The 21596-nt window shown below is 37.1% G+C and overlaps 1 protein-coding gene across 1 annotated transcript in view; it reads right to left on the reverse strand.

Annotated features, from left to right (window-relative positions):
- Positions 1 to 11963: 11963 nt before the first annotated feature.
- Positions 11964 to 21596, reverse strand: part of LOC128656894 (L-gulonolactone oxidase-like) — a 269317-nt gene continuing 259684 nt past the window's right edge. The window contains exons 11-12 of the mRNA XM_053711063.1: positions 18575 to 18665; positions 11964 to 13260 (exon numbers count right to left, since the gene is read on the reverse strand). Of these exons, the coding sequence (XP_053567038.1) occupies positions 13132 to 13260; positions 18575 to 18665 (220 nt within the window). The 3' untranslated portion in view covers positions 11964 to 13131. The remainder of the gene's footprint in view (positions 13261 to 18574; positions 18666 to 21596) is intronic.

Raw genomic sequence — 21596 nt, forward strand, 5'->3', positions numbered from 1 at the left:
ACTTAGTTCTTTTTTATTTTTTGTACTTTAGCTAGTTTATTTAATTGTATTTATTTGTAGCAATTGTGTTTAATTAATTTATTGATAGTGTAGTGTTAGGTTAATTGTAGGTAATTGTAGGTAGTTTATTTAATTAATTTATTGATAGGGTAGTGTTAGGTTTAATTATATCTTAGGTTAGGATTTATTTTACAGGTAAATTTGTTATTATTTTAACTAGGTAACTATTAAATAGTTCTTAACTATTTAATAGCTATTGTACCTGGTTAAAATAATTACAAAGTTGCCTGTAAAATAAATATTAATCCTAAAATAGCTACAATGTAATTATAATTTATATTGTAGCTATATTAGGATTTATTTAACAGGTAAGTATTTAGCTTTAAATAGTAATCATTTATTTAATAAGAGTTAATTTATTTTGTTAGATTAAAATTATATTTAACTTAGGGGGGTGTTAGTGTTAGGGTTAGACTTAGCTTTAGGGGTTAATCAATTTATTAGAATAGCGGTGAGCTCCGTTCGTCAGATTAGGGGTTAATAATTGAAGTTAGGTGTCGGCGATGTTAGGGAGGGCAGATTAGGGGTTAATACTATTTATGATAGGGTTAGTGAGGCGGGTTAGGGGTTAATAACTTTATTATAGTAGCGCTCAGGTCCGCTCGGCAGATTAGGGGTTAATAAGTGTAGGCAGGTGTCGGCGACGTTGAGGGGGGCAGATTAGGGGTTAATAAATATAATATAGGGGTCGGCGGTGTTAGGGGTAGCAGATTAGGGGTACATAGGGATAACGTAGGTGGCGGCGCTTTGCGGTCGGAAGATTAGGGGTTAATTATTTTAAGTAGCTGGCGGCGACGTTGTGGGGGGGCAGGTTAGGGGTTAATAAATGTAATACAGGGGTCGGCGGGGTTAGGGGCAGCAGATTAGGGGTACATAAGTATAACGTAGGTGGCGGTCGGCAGATTAGGGGTTAAAAATTTAAATCAAGTGGCGGCGATGTGGGGGGACCTCGGTTTAGGGGTACATAGGTAGTTTATGGGTGTTAGTGTACTTTAGGGTACAGTAGTTAAGAGCTTTATGAACCGGCGTTAGCCAGAAAGCTCTTAACTCCTGCTATTTTCAGGCGGCTGGAATTTTGTCGTTAGATGTCTAACGCTCACTTCAGAAACGACTCTAAATACCAGCGTTAGAAAGATCCCATTGAAAACATAGGATACGCAAATGGCGTAGGGGGATCTGCGGTATGGAAAAGTCGCGGCTGAAAAGTGAGCGTTAGACCCTTTAATCACTGACTCCAAATACCGGCGGTAGCCTAAAACCAGCGTTAGGAGCCTCTAACGCTGGTTTTGACGGCTACCGCCGAACTCCAAATCTAGGCCGTTGTTTCTTATTTGTCTGCCACTGGCATGTGCACAGTGGGTTTTCTCTATATCTTTAAAAACTTGGGTTATTTCTGCCCAAAAAGATAAATATGGCAATTAAATGATCTTAAATTTGCAGCATTGCTTGAGGGAGAGTATTGGCCCTAGGAAGATTGCAGGCACAAAAGTACTTTGGAGTGTAAAGCCTTAGCTACCAGAAAAGGAGGACAGATAATGTATCTGATGACATGGTGCTATGTGAGTAGACGGGGGATTGTTCTGTTGTTTACTTTGGGCCTAACTAGTGTAATGAGAACTTGTTTCTTATAGGACATTCCATTTTCAATGATACCTCTAAGACACAGGCATGTTTTCCCTTTAAATACACTGCACTATACAGTCTCTATTTATTATGGTGCAGTTTATATATATATATATATATATATATATATATATATATATATATATATATATATGTAAATTAATATATAAAACTAAAAGGTATAGAAGGAGAATGTACAGAATGGAATTAATTAAAGAAATGGGAGCAAAAGGAAAATGTATGCACATACATTTTGTGCATACATTTTCCTTTTGCTCCCATTTCTTTCAATAATTCCATTCTGTACATTCTCCTTCTATACCTTTTAGTTTCATATTTTAATTTATGAATGTATATATATATATATATATATATATATATATATATAATCTGCACCATAATTAATAGGCGGAGCTAAATTATGCTAATTATGTGGGTTTGGCAAAGTGGGCGGAACTTTAGGGCAGGGTGTGTGGTAATAATGTTCATGCAGGTTATTGATAGCTGCAAAGTGTCCCTGGAAAAAAATTTCAAATGTTGGCAACTATGCCACACATATAATATATAGTATATAGTATAGGCCACACTTTTTTCCCCTAATTTAAATCTTTAAATTAGGGATGCGGCCTATAATCAGGATGTTATGGATGGCGTCCGATGTCATTCAATATTATTGATGGCTGTTATATTCGATAATGCTATTTCAAGTATGCAATTTGGTTTTCTGATGTCTTTTTTTTACGTTATATGGCATTTTCTTGCTCCTGGGACTCTGGCTGCATAAAGCTTGAGAGTATGCACAATGGTCTCACTGCAAATTTGCGTAATATAATAAGTCACAAATCACGTCAAATCTAGGACATTTTTAAAATTCAAGAGTAACACTCACCCCCACATCAATATTTCAGAGTAACAAATGTACCCAGGTTCAGTCCGCCTCATGTACAGCTTCACAGCTCCACGCCGGATACAAATGCAGGGAGACTTCTATGCTGGAGTATCCAAGTTAAAATCCTCACTGTATCAGTGTTAGCATCTCCAACTGCCACGGTTGTTGATAGCGTGCGACCACTCCTGTGACGACATCCAGGGGTGTGTCACCTCAAGACCAATAGCAGGCAGTACCAGATGAAAAGTCAGTGGATCTGGTTAGGCATATTTGTACTCCAGCCTCGTTGGGGAGAGTAGAAATACTACAATTTTCAGAGCTAAATTATATGAAAAGCAGGCAATTTTTTAATGATACATAATTAAATACCTTATGGTGAATTAAATTTTGAGTTGAACGTCCCTTCAAGGCTCTAATAAATATATGACAATAATGGTTCAAGTCATTTTTGTATAATAAATGTCTGTGTGAATATATGAGCACAAGATGCTCTTTGATCTATGGTATTTGTGTGTGCTTACTGAAGAAGCAACATCATTATTTGATTTATCTATTTTCAGAATTTGCTTGAGACCAGCATGTTTTTATTAATAACATTTTGAGCAACATTAAAATATCACCATAAATATTTCACAAACCTTACGTGCTTTATTGATTTTAGCTTATTTTAGTAATAAATTCAAATTTTCTGCATTTTTTAGTTGGTTGTATGTCATTTAACTGACGTTTTTGGGATTTTTTGAACAATTTTTTATTACTCTTTTTTTCTATTGCTATCTTAACCTTGTCAATATAAGACAATTTTCCCTCCTGGGTTGAAATAATTTTTAGCAGTTTGAGCACTTTCTAAATATACAATAATCTGTGTGTAACATTTGGCATCAATTACCAAATGTCATGCAGTAAATGCAGGATTGAAATTTCCAGTGGTCCCGGACTATTCATTTTTTTCCCTCTGGACTATTATCATTTAACCCCTGACTAGTATATAGTATATAGTATAGGCCACACTTTTTTCATAGTGATATTTTTTTATATATATATATATATATATATATACATATATATATATATATATATATAATCCAATCCCAGAAAGCACTCTCCATTACAAAAAAAAGCACTTTAATTCAAGTAGTAAACGTTTTCAGGTCTCCACTGTCCTCAGACCAAAACAATATACATAAAAAAACTCACCAATTTATACAATAAGACCTCCACCGTGTAGAAACTGTGCCGGACTTCTAAGCGTCCATTCAGCGCAACTGCGCATGCGCTGAGGGAGGTAGAGCGCACCAACAGGACCAAAATAGCTAAAAAAGCAAGTAGTGAAAAATATAAAATACAACCTAGCGGTATAAATGTATATACAAGCATTTAGCAACAAAACCTGTATTTACTTTTACTGTCCTCTACTACTACTACTGCCATGTATAGTTAGAGAGCAATCCTGAGATGGTTACGATATACCACTACTCACATCACTGTACACTTTACCTACTGCCACTACTTTAAAGCCCTATTAGTCAAATAGCAAAGAACTGCTCTAAACATCATATCCTAACCTAAACTGACAGTGGTAACCTATTCTTGGAATGGTAGAGCCCAAATATACAGAAATGTGCCTTACATAGACAGAGAAATTTTACATACATACAGGACCAACCCCCACTGTTAATAATTGCAGATAGACCCCTGACCAGGGTTGAAAACCTCCACTGCTGCTATGGGTAGAAAAGGGGGATCTATACGTAGCCTAGCACAATTACCATAGAGCTATCAGACCGTCATCCCCCTACTACAAAAAGCATTGGAAATCCAGAAACACATTAAGACCCTTTGGATGCATTGTATTCAAATTAAATATCCACTGGGGCTCTTTTTGTAGTAAGTGCCTGGCCCTATCTCCTCCCCTTGCTGGAATAGGTACGTGGTCTATTATTATGTACCTCAAATCAGAGACCCCATGTTTATTGACCAAAAAATGCTTAGCCACCTGTTGGTCAGACTCACCCTTCTCAATGGCCTTGCAAATCGCCGACTGATGGTTAGCCATCCTGGTCCTGAGATCATCTTGGGTCTTTCCAACATAAAAACTACCACATGGGCAATGTAGGAGATAGACAATGTACTTTGTTGTACAGGTGAATCTGTGCTTGGTGTAAAATCTCTTATTTGTCCAAGGATGTGTAAAAAAAATTACTTTGGGTTAAACCACTACAGGTTGTAAATCCACTGCAACGGAAGCAACCCTTCTTGGTGGTACTCAACCATGTTCTGTTGGTGTAACGTTCTTTGTAATCGGGCCATAGGAGTAAATCCTTCAAAGATCGCCCTCTCTTAAAGTCAACAATGGGTGTTTCCATCTTGACTAATAGGACTTTAAAGTAGTGGCAGTAGGTAAAGTGTACAGTGAGAGTAGTGGTATATCGTAACCATCTCAGGATTGCTCTCTAACTATACTTGTCGGTAGCAGTGCCTGGCTGTAAGTTGAGGACAGTAAGAGTAAATACATGCTTTGTTGCTAATGTTTGTATACACGGATATTCCGCTAGGTTGTATCTTATATTTTATATACGGTTTATACCTGGTGGAGGTCTGATTGTATAAACTAGTGAGTTTTTTTTATGTATATTGTTTTGGTCTGAGGATGGGGGAGACCCGAAAATGTTTACCACTTGAATTAAAGTGCTTTTTTTTAACGGCGAGTGCTTTCTGGGATTGGATTATTTAGTTGTGACTATTTGAAGTGCACCCTGACAGCTAAACATTGGAAGTGAGTGCTGGATCTCGGTTGTTTTATTCTGTGAATTTCTGTTTGGATCTACAGCACCCTATTGGACTGGCTTTTATACTTAAGATTTCCCCAGGACTAGAGGCTTTTCAAATTATCTTTGTTTTTATATTGGTGGAGGTTTGTGTATAGCAATATGAGTCAGGATGAAGGACAGCAACTTATGGGTTTAGAAGAGGAGAGTATTGAAGGTGCAAACCTATTTAAATTTATTGAGGAGGATGCCAGCAGTATTAGATTCAATGCTATCACTATCAAAGCTAAACATGAGCACCCTGAGCAATTATTAAATCATCTGCTGAAACTGAGAAAGAAAAGAATAGATCTTAAACTTCATGGGTGCTACCTTTCCAAGTACCATAGGAAACTATTCATACCCAAAGGATTCAGGATAAAAAATGTACCCACCGTAGGTCGCAATAATCCATTATTTTGTAAAAAATGGTGTGGTATCACCCCCAGACAATGAGGACAGGGCTGAAGAAGCAGCTGTAGAGATGTCTGTGCCGGAACAACGCATACCTCAGCTTGCCACGACCCCACTTGACACTGCATGGGAATCCGGAACTGCTTCAGCTGATCAAGACTAACTGCAAAGTCTCCCAGAGAGCATCTGCCATTGAGACAGGACTTATAGATCATACAGTCTACTCCCTGCAGTACCCGGTCTATAATAAACCATCCGGCTGGCCAGACTAAGGAAGAGAGGAGCGGCTCAATAACTATGCTTCAGGAGCTACCTACAGAGGGGAGTCTGTCTTGGAGGCGATCAGCTGGGTCAGTGCTACCGAAAACTAAGTATTCCAAGCAGCCACACAGAGCTCCTATATACATGGAGAAGTCACCCTCTACAAATGTATTGAAGACAGTTGAGAGTTGTGGTCTGGTTGTTGTATCTGGAGGACTCTCATGTCAGGTTCATTCTATGGCAACCTCGGATGGACTATTTGTCCAAGATACTAAAGATATTGAAACCCACATTGCGGTTTGAGCTGCTGCTAATTTCATTGCTACCTTATTGGAATCCCGGTGGTCTGTGCCTGCTGAACTTTCTAGGATACTACTTTCCCCCGTCTGAGAACACTCAATCTACTACGGAGATGTTTGTCACTCTTGCAAACTGGAGCGGGGTAATTATGTACACTAACACATTTTATCACCATACAGCTCCCCACTCTCGCATATACAGGTCATCTAGCTCAAGACCACAGATCAATGTGGTACAGCCTAAGTTTTATATTGCCCTAATCTCACTGCTAACTCAGCTGCAAACCATCACAATTCCCTATTTGGCCATGCTATAACCTTCTGCAGTAGGCTAAGTTTTTTCTTCATGGTGTTTGCTACCAGGTTACTTACGGTCTAAATTTGGCCCTCAAGACGATGACTTTCCAGTCTGATTATTTGCAGTGAGCACAACGTTATTTAATACCCTTTAGCTGGCTTTGTTTACAGATCAACAGATTGAAAATTCTTTGAAATAGCCAACAAACTATATTAAGTAGACATTTAGTTGATCATCTTAAATATATATCTGCCACATCTGCTGCTAATTAGATATATTTTCTGTTGAGAACCTATGTTTAAATACTATCAGTAAATATGTTGGCACGATTGATAATTTGCTTATGTAAGTGCCATTCTAGATAACGCTAATATTAACAACCTTGTATTATTCTGTAAGAGTCTTTTACTTTTGGTATATACTATAATAACATATCATACCCATTAAAAAAAGCTGTGCTCAGAGTTTTGTTCCCCTTTCTAAATGCTGTTTATCTACAAGCTATTTTATTGGCAATATTTGCTCCCTGAAGAGTACAGGTAAACTGTTATATCTAGTCCTTATTGGTCTGTTTAACTGTATGTTTCATACAAGGTTTAAAGTAATATTTAGCAGGCACTTTTATATTAATAATTGTACGTTCTATGCCTTCCATTAGAGGAGTCTTACAAATAGTTTTAGTTTTATGACTATGAGACATACAAATTTTATTTTCTTGCAAGTTTTTAAACTGCTGGCATTTTGATTCCCTTGTGGCAACAACAGTTATTATGTTATTACATTATTGTTGAAGGTTATTTTTTTAGTACACTTTATATTTAAGAATGTTGCATTATATTATGGTCTAAGAGCCTCTGAGACCTATCAGTCCCCCTTCTTTATGTCACATGAATATACTTAGTCCAAGAGTGGCCCTTTGTCCAATGGGGGAACCCTAAAATGTAAAAACTGAGGTTTAATTTATATTAGTTTGTGCTCCTTGCAGACACTATCTTGTACTCCTGAATTGGAAAACTGTTCTGTATAATGTATTTGTTTCTGGTATGTCTTTATTATATTTTAACTATGACTGTCTGTTATAATTGTCTGACACCTCAATAAAAATATTTAAAAAAAATGGTGTGGTATTCTTAATAAGCGCTCACTTGACCTCATGCTGCTAGTGATAGAGGAGGTGGGTGAGCAACTTAAAGAATTGGAAATTGAACTACAGGGTTTTGAAGCTACTCATCTAGTAAAACTTACAAAGTATTCCAACAACACCTGGTTGGACAAGTTGAAATAGCAGGTTGATAGCTATGAGAATGAGCTTATTAACTTTACGGAGAAAAAATGGGATGCTGTTACTTCTGATTATAAAGCAAATCTATAGATGGGTTTTGGGTCCGCAGGAGAGAAGCTATTATGCCAGAAATAGAAGAGTCAGAGTTATTAAATCTAGATCCCTGACCACAGTTGAAAGCTCAGACAATAGTTCTGATAATGAAGGGGTACCCTCAGGACATGGTGATGGGACTCAAGGTTTTCAGGCCATGGTGACCCATTCAAAAAATGAGCAGGGCAGAGGCCACACAAACACAGAGGGGGACATAAGCAACAGAACAAGGGGAAGACCACCAAGGCAGTGGCGCAAGTAAATACCACCTCAACAAGTATCATCATCAACTTGAGCTCTCATATTTTGACTGAAGCTGAGCAGTCATTATTGCAAAAGGGGTTCAAGTTTGTACCTACTGTGTATGCTGATGATTTCTCCCTTAATGTTGATATGTTTAAATTTCAGAGATCCCTATGTCTCAAGGAACATTTTGGCATCTCTAATGAGGACATTACTAGATTTCAGAGGAAAGGGAAATTTGATCCAAAAAGTTACAACTCCAGCATTAACACTTTCTCCGTAAGGGTTAAAGGTTGCATGATTGAGAATCAACAGAAAAAAAAAAGATTATGGTTCGTAATAATTTTACAAAATTGGAAAGACAAGCCCTCAAAAGCTTACAAGAAAACAAGGATCTGGTAAATTGTGAAGCCAATAAGGGTGGTGCCTTGGTACTTCCAGATTAAGGGGACTTTAAAAAGGAAATTATGATCCAACTGTCGGATACTAGCACTTATAGACAACTGCCAGGTGATCCTACTAAATCCTTTAAAACCAAGATTGATACCTACCTTGGTTGCCTCATGCAGCAAGATATTGTTACCAAGTCCTTAAGAGACTATCTACAGGTGGACTTTCTGATAACACCAGTCATCTACATATTCCTTAAAATGCACAAGAAACCTACATGTCCCCCTGACAGGCCGATTGTGTCTGCAAGGTGATCCATCCTCAAACCATTGGCAACCTATGTGGATGCAATACTCCAACCAATAGTGTGCAATACTCCCTGACTCAATGGAACTCATCAAAATGCTACAGACATGGCATCATTTTGAAGTTGGAGACATTCTGGTCACACTGGATGTGACCAGTCTGTACACAATAATTCCTCATGAACAGGGTATGACAGCGGTCATCAAACACTTTCTCAAATATCCTCATACTGGCCCTTCGATTGAAGTAATTATGGAACTGTTAGATTTTTGTTTGAAGTATAATTACTTCAAATTTGAAAATGAGTTTTTTCTACAAACATCGGGCATGGCGATGGGGTCCAACATGGCCCCATCTTATGCTAGCCTTTTCATGTCACATTTTGAGACCGAGGAGACCAACCTATTTTCTGACACCAGAGTGAAATTTTTTAAAAGGTATATTTATGATATGTTTGTCATATGGGGTGGCACTACACCGGAAGTTCTTCTCTGCTTTGAAGAACTGAAGGGGGTCAACCCACAGGTACAGTTTAAAATATCATACCATGCTGAACGAATCAACTTCCTGGATCTTAGGATCTATAAGGGGGAGAACAACCTTTGTACCACACTATTCCAAAAAGAGAATGACATAAATTCACTGTTAAAGGTGACAAGCTGCCATCCACCTAGTCTGAAAAGGGCATTACTGAAATCACAATTTAAAAGAGTGGTTCATAACAATATGGAGGAAACCAACAAGAAGGATCAACTTTTGGCAATGCTGCAAAGGTTTGAGAGGAGCGGTTATGGCTTGGCACAAACCCTACAAGCTTTGGCTGAATCCCTAGACATGACAAAGGAACAAGCATTGATTATGGTGGAAAAGGAGAAGAACACTACCTTCACTCCAGAAAGGATACAATTTCTAAAATCCCTGAAAGAACATTGGGATATCCTGACTATGGAAAAGTCTTTGCCGTTTGTCCAGATGGAAACACCCATTGTTGGCTTTAAGAGAAGGCGATCTTTGAAGGATTTACTCCTATGGCCCGACTACAAAGAATGTTACACCAACAAAACATGGTTGAGTACCACCAAGAAGGGTTGCTTCCAGTGCAGTGGATTTATAACCTGTGGTGGTTTAACCCAAAGTAATTTCTTTACATGTCCTTAGTCAAATAAGACATTTTACATCAAGCACAGAGTCACCTGTAAAACAAAGTACATTGTCTATCTCCTACATTGCCCATGTAGTAGTTTTTATGTTGGAAAGACCCAAGATGATCTCAGGACCAGGATGGCTAACCATTGGTAAGCAATTCACAAGGCCATTTAGAAGGGCGAGTCTGACCAATCGATGGCTAGGCATTTTTTGGTCAATAAACATGGGGTCTCTGATTTGAGGTACATAATAATAGACCACATACCTATTCCAGCAAGGGGAGGAGATAGGGCCAGGTGCTTACTACAAAAAGAGTGCCAGTGGATATTTGATTTGGATACGATGCATCCAAAGAGACTTAATGTGTTTCTGGATTTCCAATGCTTTTTGTAATAGGGGGCTGGCAGTATGATATCTCTATGGTAATTGTGCTAGCCTATTTATATGTCCCCCTTTTCTACCCTAGCAGCAGTGGAGGTTTTCAACCCTGGTCAGGGGTCTATCTGCAATTATTAACAGTGGGGGTTGGTCCTGTATGTATGTAACATTTCTCTGTCCATGTAAGGTACATTTCTGTATATTTGGGCTATACCATTCCAATAATAAGTTACCACTGTCTGTATAGGTTAGGATATGATGTTTAGAACAGTTCTTTGCTATTTGACTAATAGGACTTTAAGGTAGTGACAGTAGGTAAAGTGTACAGTGAGAGTAGTGGTATATCGTAACATCTCAGGATTGCTCTCTATACTTGGCAGTAGCAGTGCCTGGCTGTAAGTTGAGGACAGTAAGAGTAAATACAGGTTTTGTTGCTAAATGTTTGTAGATACATTTATAACTCTAGGTTGTATTTTATATTTTTCACTGCTATGCTTTTTTTAGCTATTTTGGTCCTGTTGGTGCTCCCTACTGGGCTCGGCGCATGCGCAGTCGCACGGAAGGATGCTTAGGAGCCCAGCACGGTTTCTACACGGTGAAGGTCTGATTGTATAAATTGGAAAGTTTTTTATGTATATTGTTTTGGTCTGAGGACGGGGAGACCCCAAAAAATGTTTACCACTTGAATTAAAGTGCTTTTTTTGTAACGGCAAGTGCTTTCTGGGATTGGATTATTTATATGTGACTATTTGAAGTGCACTCCGGCAGCTATACATTGGAAGTGAGTGCTGGATCTTGGTTGTTTTTATATATATATATATATATATATATATATATATATTGCAAAAAGGAAGGCACTCGTCGGGTTTAATAAGGATAAAGTTTTATTCCTTATGAAGTAACGATTCAGAGTTTACGAAACGTTACTTCATAAGGAATAAAACTTTATCCTTATTAAACCCGGCGAGTGCCTTCCTTTTTGCGATATGTTGGATCTGTGAATTATGCAGGATCTCTTTGATGTGCACCCTGGTGGTTCAAAGGTTACCGTGAGTACTAGGCCATGCTAGTATAATTTATATTTTTTATATAAAAATAACACAGAATTGGACTGCACTCTGAAACCGAACTGGGTACACATTGTATGACTCACAGACCTGGGTGCTCACCAGTACTCACAGACACCAGAAATGCTTGTGCAATGATAAATGCAGACAGCGTATGTCGGGCTACAGCGAATCATGCCCACCCAACATTTGATAAATTGTCCCCAATGAATTCTCCTGAAGAAAGCTGCAGAGTTTTCAATTTTTTTTTTTTTTTTTTGCATGAGAACTTAAAGAATTGGATTGCAGAACAATGATGCCTTATTGCATTTAGTCCCACGTCTGTAGAATAATACTGTGAATGTCTGTATAAAAATTCTCACACTGTGAGCATCCCTTCAACTTCCATATTAAGAAACAAACATCTATTTTCCATAAAATTCCAGTTTATTGTTCTTTATTTTGATACAGTATTTTGCTTTGGATGAATTGATGAATAATTGGTTAATAGCAAGTCATAGTTATGTTTAGACCATCACGTTTCATTGCATTCTACTGGATTCCTGGAGCTGTTTACTGACTAATAAATAGATCACATTTCAATTGTAAACTTAACAACTTGTAGTAACGCCAGATATCTTTATAGTCTAATGTAGGTGATTATTGGAACTACCAATGAAAAGACTTTATATTACAGATTTGAATGCATTGTATCTGCAACATTACACTGATAACATGCCCTGTCTGTAATTAAAATAATATCATTTCATTTATCTAAATATTTTAACCCCTGTGAGTGCTCTTTAACCGACACCTATGAGCTGCCTTAGCCTGAGACAGGATTCTGTAAACTAACATCAGCATTAAGCCAATCAGACATCATACTGACTGTCACTGACTCTAAGAACAGACCACGCGCCCTATAATGTGATCTGACATCTATAGAGCTTGGAGTGCAGGGATATGACGGGTAGCATGGCATCTGATTGGCTGTGACACCAACTGGGTTAATAAAAACCTGCATATATGCAGTTATAGGGTGTAAGTTTCTCATGGGGGTTAAAGGGACATGAAACCCAAACATTTTCTTTCATGATTCAGAGCATACAGTTTGAGAAAAGTTTCCAGTTCACTTTTATTATCAAATTTACACTGATCTCATGTTATTCTTTGTTGAAGAGATGTCTAGATAGGTAGCGTGCACATGTGTACAGCACTACATGACAGGAAAGTGTTCTGCCATCTACTGTAGTGTATACCATTTTTACAAAACTGTTGCCATATAATGCTGCAGAGATATGCACGCTTCTGGAGTTACATCCCTGCTTTTCAACAAAGGATAATAAGAAAATGTTGTTTTTTTTGATAATTTAAGTATTGTAATGTTATTTAAAACTGCATGCTCTTTATGAATCATGAAATAAAATGTGTAGGTTTTATATCCTGCCAGCATCTGTAGATAGTAATTTGTAGATAGCAATCTAGCATACATATTTCCATAACCTCTGCTCTTTACATTTATACTTGGGGTGGGATCTACCTTTTTTATTTATTTAAAACATAAAACAAGTTGAATTATATATCGGTGTCTTTTCTTCAGTGAAATACTTTTTCCAGGTAGGCATTCATAAACATTCCTGTCGGGTCAAGTTTTTCTCTGATGCTGTTAAACTTTGCGAATCCTGGATACATCTTTTGGAAATCCTTACGGGTACACGTGTGAGCCTGAAAAACAAACATTATGTCAGTCTGATGTGTATCAAATAAGCCAAATGACATCTGACGGATACAAAGCAATATCTCCTATTTGTCATGAATCATTCTGTGATGGGGACGTGTGCATATGCTGAAATTCAGATGGGATTTACACACATTTACATTTTTTTTTATCACATGCCAGTGCTCTTGCCAGGTTGAAGTAAATATGAGCATATGTAGGTGTATGCTGAAGGCAGATGGGTGAAGAGTCTATTACTGAGCTATGTATTCATTATTAAAGGGATATGAAACGCAAACATTTTCTTTTGTGAATCAGACAGGACATACAGGGCTAGATTACAAATGAAGCACTAACTTATCGTGCCCTTAAACGGGCAAAATTGGCGTTTACGGGCGCACAATAAATAATCAGCCATTACAAGTGGCTGGTAATGCTACCGCAAGCTCTCTATAGCAATTAGCGCTCCAACGGCCCCCATTGGAGTCTATGGAATCGCGTTCAAGCTTCCATGCAATGCGAACGTGAGGTTGCGTTCGCAATGCACTTAACTTGTAATACCAGTGCACATTTGCACACGCTTGTATTACACAGTGTAGCGCAAATATCAAGCTTGCGAAAGCGCAATTTCGCCCACAATTTAAATTTTTTTTTATATTTTATTATCAAATTTACTTTGTTCCCACGCTATTCTTTGTTGAGGAGATACTGTGCAGGTAGGTGTCTGGAGCCCTAGATGGCAGGAAATAGTGAATTCTTCTAGTGGTCTCACAAATAGATAACATACTTGCAAACCTGTAGGGGGATAGTGGCAAAGCAAACTACAAAAGTACGTACATAAAAGCACTCATCACCATCATTACCACTATGAAAATGAATCCAATTGTTTCTATTTCAGAAACAGGAGATATAGTACAATTGGGACAAAATTGAACCCTTAAATATGGGAACACATTAAGATAAAATAAAAAATGTATTAGTTCTAAATAAAAATTGGGAAAGAAAATAAAATCAGTGTGAGAGATAAGATGATTAGCACCAGGGTATACAGGTACTGCACTTGTATTGGCAGTTTGTGGGCAAAATATTGGTAATACACTTGTGCATATATAGTGACCACTACATTAATGTTTAATATGTAGTAAGTGTAACCTAACAATAAGGGTAAACGTGGGTTAATAGTTAGATAAACACTGCAAGGACATTTTAAAGGAAAGTTCACTCTTAAAGTATGCACAAGCTCTTATTGGTATCGACTTCCCAATTATGGGTTGTGTAAGATCTGAATGTGCACGCTTTCACTAGGTTATGATTTTCATAGCATTATATTCACAAGAGTAGCAGTGGAATATTTGCTACTATTAGGTGAGCAGTTTAAATAATGGTAACAATTATGTATCTAATCATTATATATGCTGGGGAATCGATTAAATGATTATAAGCTATGTATATATACATTTGTGACTGCAACATAAATATCAGATGGATTGATAAACGAGGAGATTGAGACTCCAATATCTCTGATGACTTAGCAGTATTATAAATATTAATGTGCTGTTTGTTTTCCAGCAGCGTACTTGTAAATAGTCTATAACAGACCCTTTATATGGATCGCCAATGGTAACAAACAGCAGTATTTTCAGGGTCGATAAGTCTATTTGGTATGATATTGCTCGGCAAAATTGCGTTATTGTAAGTAGAGACAAATCGTAAACCCACTTAATAGTTAAAGTGCATATAAACCCACAACATAGTTCAATACAAGTGCTATCGAAATTATCTCCACAAAAAACGAGGGTCCCAAACTCCTCTAGCTAGCTACCTGACATGTTTCGCGATTTAACGCTTTTTCAAAGGCCTTATCAGGATTAAGATAGAGCAAACAACTTTCCAATTTACTTCTGTTATCAATTTTACTTAATTCTTTTGGTATCCTTTGTTGAAGGAGCAACATTGCACTGCTGGGAGATAGCTAAAAACATTAGGTGAGCCAATGACAAGAAACATATATGTGCAACCACCAAGCATCAGCAGATAGCTCCCAGTAGTGTGTTGCTGCTCATGAGCCTACCTAGGTATGCTTTTTTATCACAGGATACTCGGAGAACAAAGCAAATTAGATAATAGAAGTAAATCCTCTGCATGCTCTATCTGAATCATGAAAAATGTATTTTAACTTTCATGTCCCTTTAAGGTACTGAATATAAAACTTAAAGGGGTTGATTCCAATCTTGACAGTTGTGTTAAATGGCTCTTTTTTTCCAGCGATCACAAACACCGGCGATCACAAACCAGTTAACCCTGAGTTTTCTACTAAATATTAACAAAAAAATATTGTATTTAGTAGCCAAAGGTACTTATTATAACGTGCAGAACTGACCTTTTTAACTTGTCGGTAGTGGGTGGGATAGAAAGGTACCTATGTCATTAATAGACGCTTATGTGACATCCTGTATAGCTAAAGAGATTTGTAGGACATTCAAGAAAAGCAAACTCTTGACCACAACATACAGAACTGGCATTTAGCAATGTGTTTTTTATAGACTTCCTTTATATTTCATACACGGATTATTGTACAGTAATTTCATCTTCTTAAACAGGATTTCTATCAGCAACCGCATCTTCATGATCAAGATATAAAAAGGGGCAATAAAATCAAAATTAAACTTTCTTGAATCAGATAGAGTAGTCCTCAGGACCCTTACTCAGGCCAGATATTCATTATATCTTAACTAGAGCACAGGTGAAATAATCAGCTGATTGGTAACCATGGTTACTAACATGCGTTCACCCTTCAGTTGAATAATTCACCTGTGATCTAGTTAAGATATAATGAAAACCTGCTAAGGGTCTTGAGGACTGGAGTTGAGAAACACTGAGATAGAGCACGCAATTTTACAACGTTCAAATGTACTTATTTGATCAAATTTGCTTTGTTCCTTTGATATCCTTTGTTGAAAAAAATACCTAGGTAGGCTTAGTAGCAGCAATGCACTACTTGGAGCTAGCTGCACACCGTATGCCACTTCTCATTGGCTCACCTAGTTTGTTCAGATAGCTCCCAGTAGTGCATTGCTGCTCCTTCAACAAAGGATACCAAGAGAATGAAGCACATTTAATAATGGAAGTTAACAGGAATCTTGCTAAAAATTGTTTGTTCTATCTGAATCATGAAAGAAAAATGTAGGTTTTATGTCTCTTTAATGAACACAAGGCTAAGTAATTGACCTTTCACTCATCTTCTTGTAGTACACACTTGCATGGAGCACTTCATGTCAGTAAATAGTGCTGTGCTGCTATCGAGTGCTCTTACAAATGGATAACATCCTTGCAAACCTGCTGTCATATAGTGCCCATATTTACTTAACATGGCAACAGCACTGATATTTAATTTAAGGGTCCATGTCTCTTTAATCATTTGCTTTATTCTTATTTATTGGTAACTATACCTAACAAGGGTGAACAATGGGGGGTGGTGGGGGGAGCTGTTTGGGAGGGATCAGGTAGAGATTAGGGGGTGGGAAGTGTCAGGTGGGAGGGTAATCTATACATTAAAGCTAAAATTAAATTTACCCCTTCAGAGTCGGGAATAATAGAAGGGTGGTGCGCAGCTGCAATTAGTGGCCTTCTAATTATCAAAAATTAATGGCAAAGTCATGCACGTCTGCTATTTCTGAACAAAGGGGATCCTAGAGAACCATTGGAGATTGAGACTTCTCAAACTGCTTTTTGATTCCTGTATTGCCTCAAAAATTGGATGCCTGATCAGAATTTGCACAGTTTAATTTGATCAGATTTGGCACAGTTTTTAAATTGATTTGGACGACTCTTGCATTTAGCGGATTTTAACATCCCCATTTTATAATTAGTATCCTTTTAAACCATCGGTGGTATAGGATTTATATATATTGTGTTTATTATTTTATATGTGAATTGGTTTGGTGTATTTAATCTTAGTATTTATGTGTATTAAATCTTATTAATTATGTGTATTGAAACTAGCATTTTTTATTTAGTCTAATTTATTTAGTAATTTCCTTTATTTATTTAGATACCGTTGCTTGTCCACTAGCGCCACATCCATCTTTCTTTGTATTTCTTGTGTAGAATTGCTTTCAGAGTGCATTTCTTTCTTTTGATGTGTGCAGGTATAATATTGGTGTAAAGAAGTTTGAACCCATCTTGTGTTTTTTTGTGGGATCCTAGAGAAGCTTTTACAACCATTTGTGCCATGATTGCACTTGCAGTATGTAAATAATTTTAGTGAGATACACAACGTTTGTGAAAAAGTTAACAATTTTTTTATATGATCGAATCTGGCGGGGGAATGGTGGCATGAAATATACCAAAATGGGCATATATGAATACCTTGGGTTGTCTACTTAAAAAAATATAGTTTTGACAGGTAAATAAAAAAACAAGGCGCTATTTCTGTTTAAATGGAGCGATGGCAAAATTCTAAACATTCTCCGTTTTTTTGGGCTAGTTCTTCCGGTAGTGAATGGGGTTAACATCTCGGTTTCTAGAGGGGGCTGTAACTCATTGTCCCTCAGACATAAGTGGGTTGAAAAAATAGTTCTTATTTCACAACTCAGCAACTCATTAATTAACATCTTACTCTAGAGCAGTGGTTTTTAAAATATGAGGCGGGTCTCTCCGGGGGGGGGGGGGGGGGGGAGAGAATATAAGGTGCATTGACGCTTCGTACTATCCCTTGGAAACCACAAGCAAAACATAGAACAGTTTTTAAGAGACGATAATGACACTTGCCGTTTTGTGGTGGAATAAGGCAAAGAGCAGGATGTAGGTGGAAGAAAAAAAATGAGGTAAAATTCGCTCAGTGACTGCGTAGTGTTTATTGTCTTGATCAGTAACTTGCGTTTAACACAGGACTAACAAAGTGCAACTTAAAACGTGAATAAAGCACTCTTTTGTTATAGGAGAATTAGCTCTTAAGATCTGTGTGTAAACTCTGGATCCAATGTAAATTTCCTCAATTAAAACTAAATACTAAAAATTTCTATAAAAAAGTAAAAAATAAAGTTGTATGGATTATGGGGGAGAGGGGGGGTGGCTGTCTTGTAAATTTAGTCAGAAAACTCCTGCTCTAGAGGAGACATTTATATTTTGTAAACTTCTGTCTTTTTTTTTTTAATGTAGTTATAGCTTAGAGGGTGCTGTTAAAATGAAACTATTACAGGTAACATGAAAATAACTGAACTTCACATATGAATGTAAACAAGGGACTGAATGCTTTATGATAATGCTCTTAATTACTACCACCAGATAGTATACACAATGGAATCTTTGCATATGTCGCACCTTGGCCCAATGGGGTCTTCCTCCAACTCTTTTCATGATGGTCTCATATTCTAACCAGTATTCTTGATGTGGCACATCTTTCCCATAAGGCCTAAAGAAAGACATATTTTATATTACTCATGCTGATCAATAAATCACAAATGAATACAATCTAAACATTGAAAGCATTTGCATAATTTGCATGAATTGGACAAGCAGCATCAATATCAGTGCATTTATTCAACTGCTTCATTACTATGTAAGTTTTGCACAAGTATCATGTATTGAACCTATGTGCGTTCCAATACTATCTGTAGGCATGATAAAAAGTTGCGTGGTAAATCAGTTGTGTAAGTTGTGTATGCCTTTTTTGAATTTGGGGTTTTTACAGCTATTACAAGTTGAAAAATAACTTATTTTGCGCGCGCATTAAGCAGCGTAATCCAAACAGCCAAATTGCATGTGGGTTCACGTATTCCCCATAGAAGTCAATCGAGAAGACAAATAGAAGAAAAAATAACTTAATATGTGACGCAAAGCCCTTGACATATTCTCCTCGAAAAAAGTGTACATGAAAATGCGACTAAGAGAGGAGGAGTACCACTGCAAATGAACCTCTGTGGGTGTGTGTATAGGGAACACCGATGCAGAAACCAGCCATTGACTAGAGCGTGTGGAGCCAACACTAAAAAGTGTAAGCGGCGGACTACCGCAAGAAGCAAGCAAGGAGAAAAAAAGTGGAGGCTACAAAGCAAGAATCCGAAAATGCTTTAATCCACTAAAAGAGAGACAGGATACAAATCACACAAAAAAGGGCTCAGTTATCTTACGCGTTTCACGCCATATAGACACTTACTCATAGATGCAACAAGTAAAACCGCTGTTACATTTAAAGGCATCATAACCAATGAGACACTAACAAAGAGTGATGTAATGACAGCTGTCAAGCTGATATATACAATTACCAAGTTAAGCCTGCCTCTATACTGAATGTAACGGTGTTTAAAATCAGAAAAACATTACTTGCGAAGACGGCAAAAGGAAACATAATATGGCCCTTAAAAATATTTAGAAAGCTAGATATTATAAAAATGCCAAGTATATGTCATAAGTTATGAATAATCAGATAACAATTAATCGGTATTAAAATGAACAGATGTTATTAAAACTCAAAAGAATATAGAGTAAATATATTGTCTATATTCTTAGATCAATACTGTGCATCCTTAATATATAGTCTAAAAATGGTATCATTAAATATGTCACTATTATCCTTCCTTTGTGTAAAAAATATTTTGGGTATACGACACTCTTAAAGCCTGAGGCAAGGACTACTGTAGGATAATAATAAATAATAAAAAAGAGAACAATAATAAAAATGAAAATTAAAATAATAATACAATTAAAAATAAACACAAATATGAAAATGGAATGGGTGATGGGTAGAACTAAACCAAACAAATATATATCTATATATACTGTATATACTAAATAAATTGGATAATTTTAATATGGATTATTCCACAAAGTACCTCATATCCCACTCCAAATTCACACCAGATGGTGATTTTGTTCTCAATTTATAAATCCAAAATAGTTCCTTCTTATCAAGAATTTTAACTAAATCCCCAAATTTTATGGGGGTCCTGGCTAGATCAATGATTTTTATTTTGAAACTGGGGACATTTGTTAAATGAAAAAGAAAAAGGGGAGTCTTTATTGTAATTTTTGACATCCCTCAGATGTTCCCTAGCTCATGATCTGAGAGTCCTGGTTGACTGACCTACATACTGTTCTCCACACCACAGAGCTGACAATCCAATAGGTACACCACATGGTCAGTAAGGCAGGTCGCATAAAACTTAATATAAAAAATTTCCCCTGTGACATTACTATTGAACTTATTAGTAAAGTCCATGTTGTCACAGGTTAGGCAAGTGAAACCTGAAATTATCTTTACCCCTGAGCCATGTAGTAGTACCCATGGTTTTAGAGGTCACCATGCTAGAAGAAAGTCTAGAAGCCAGTGTGGGTGGATTTCTGGCTACAAATTTTCAGTTTTTTATATGGGTTTGTAAGATATCATCGCCCTTTAGTACATTTAAGTATTTCTTAATGAAATTACAAATTGTATTGTACTGTTGGGAAAACTCAGTTGAGAAGACTATACTGTTCAAGCTACACTTTCCCTAAGCCACCACTTATCCTATCTTTGGATTTCCAGGTTTTTATTTCTTCAAAGGTTCCTTGCAATGCCCTCTAATTGTACCCTCTTGCTGTAAGCCGACTTATTAGTTCTTGTCCTCCCTGTGCATACTGTTCTAGTGTACTGGCATTATGCCTTAACCTGATGAATTGGCTTCTTGGAATTGATTTGACCAAATGTCCTGGGTGACATGAAGTGGCATGATGTATGGTGTTGCATGCTGTATCCTTTCGAAATGTGCTTGTAATGATCTTATGAGTAATTGGATCTCCGCGTAGATGTAAATCTAGGTAATTTACCCCATCATTGAAAACTTCCCCAGTGAATCTGAGGTTAATAGTATTACTATTGATGTAGGTTAAAAAATGCTCAAATTGAAAAGTGTCTTTGACTATAAAGATAAGATCGTCAATATACCTCATGTACAACAGGATGTCGGACCTGAAATTCTCATTGATGTCAAATATGCTTTGGAGCTCCCGCTCACCCACAAACAAATTAGCGTAAGATGGGGCAAATTTTGCCCCATCGCTGTACCTTGACTCTGTAAATAAAATTCAGAGTCAAACATAAAATAATTATGGGTGAGTAGGAACTCCACAACATGCACAATATATTGTTTTAGCTCTTCCCTGTAAGTGGTTTATTTGGTCAAAAAAAGTTCCAGAGCCCAACATCCATGCACATGAGGTATAGAGGAATAAAGCAAGATGGCATCAACAACTATCCACTTGTAACCCTCTTGCCAGTCAAAGTCTTTCAAAATATTTAGGAGGTGACTCGAATCCCTAAGATAGCTGTACACATTCTTTACTAATGGTTGTAAAATATTGTCTA

This window comes from Bombina bombina, chromosome 4 (assembly GCF_027579735.1).
Source record: "Bombina bombina isolate aBomBom1 chromosome 4, aBomBom1.pri, whole genome shotgun sequence".
In the NCBI taxonomy this organism is placed as follows: domain Eukaryota; kingdom Metazoa; phylum Chordata; class Amphibia; order Anura; family Bombinatoridae; genus Bombina; species Bombina bombina.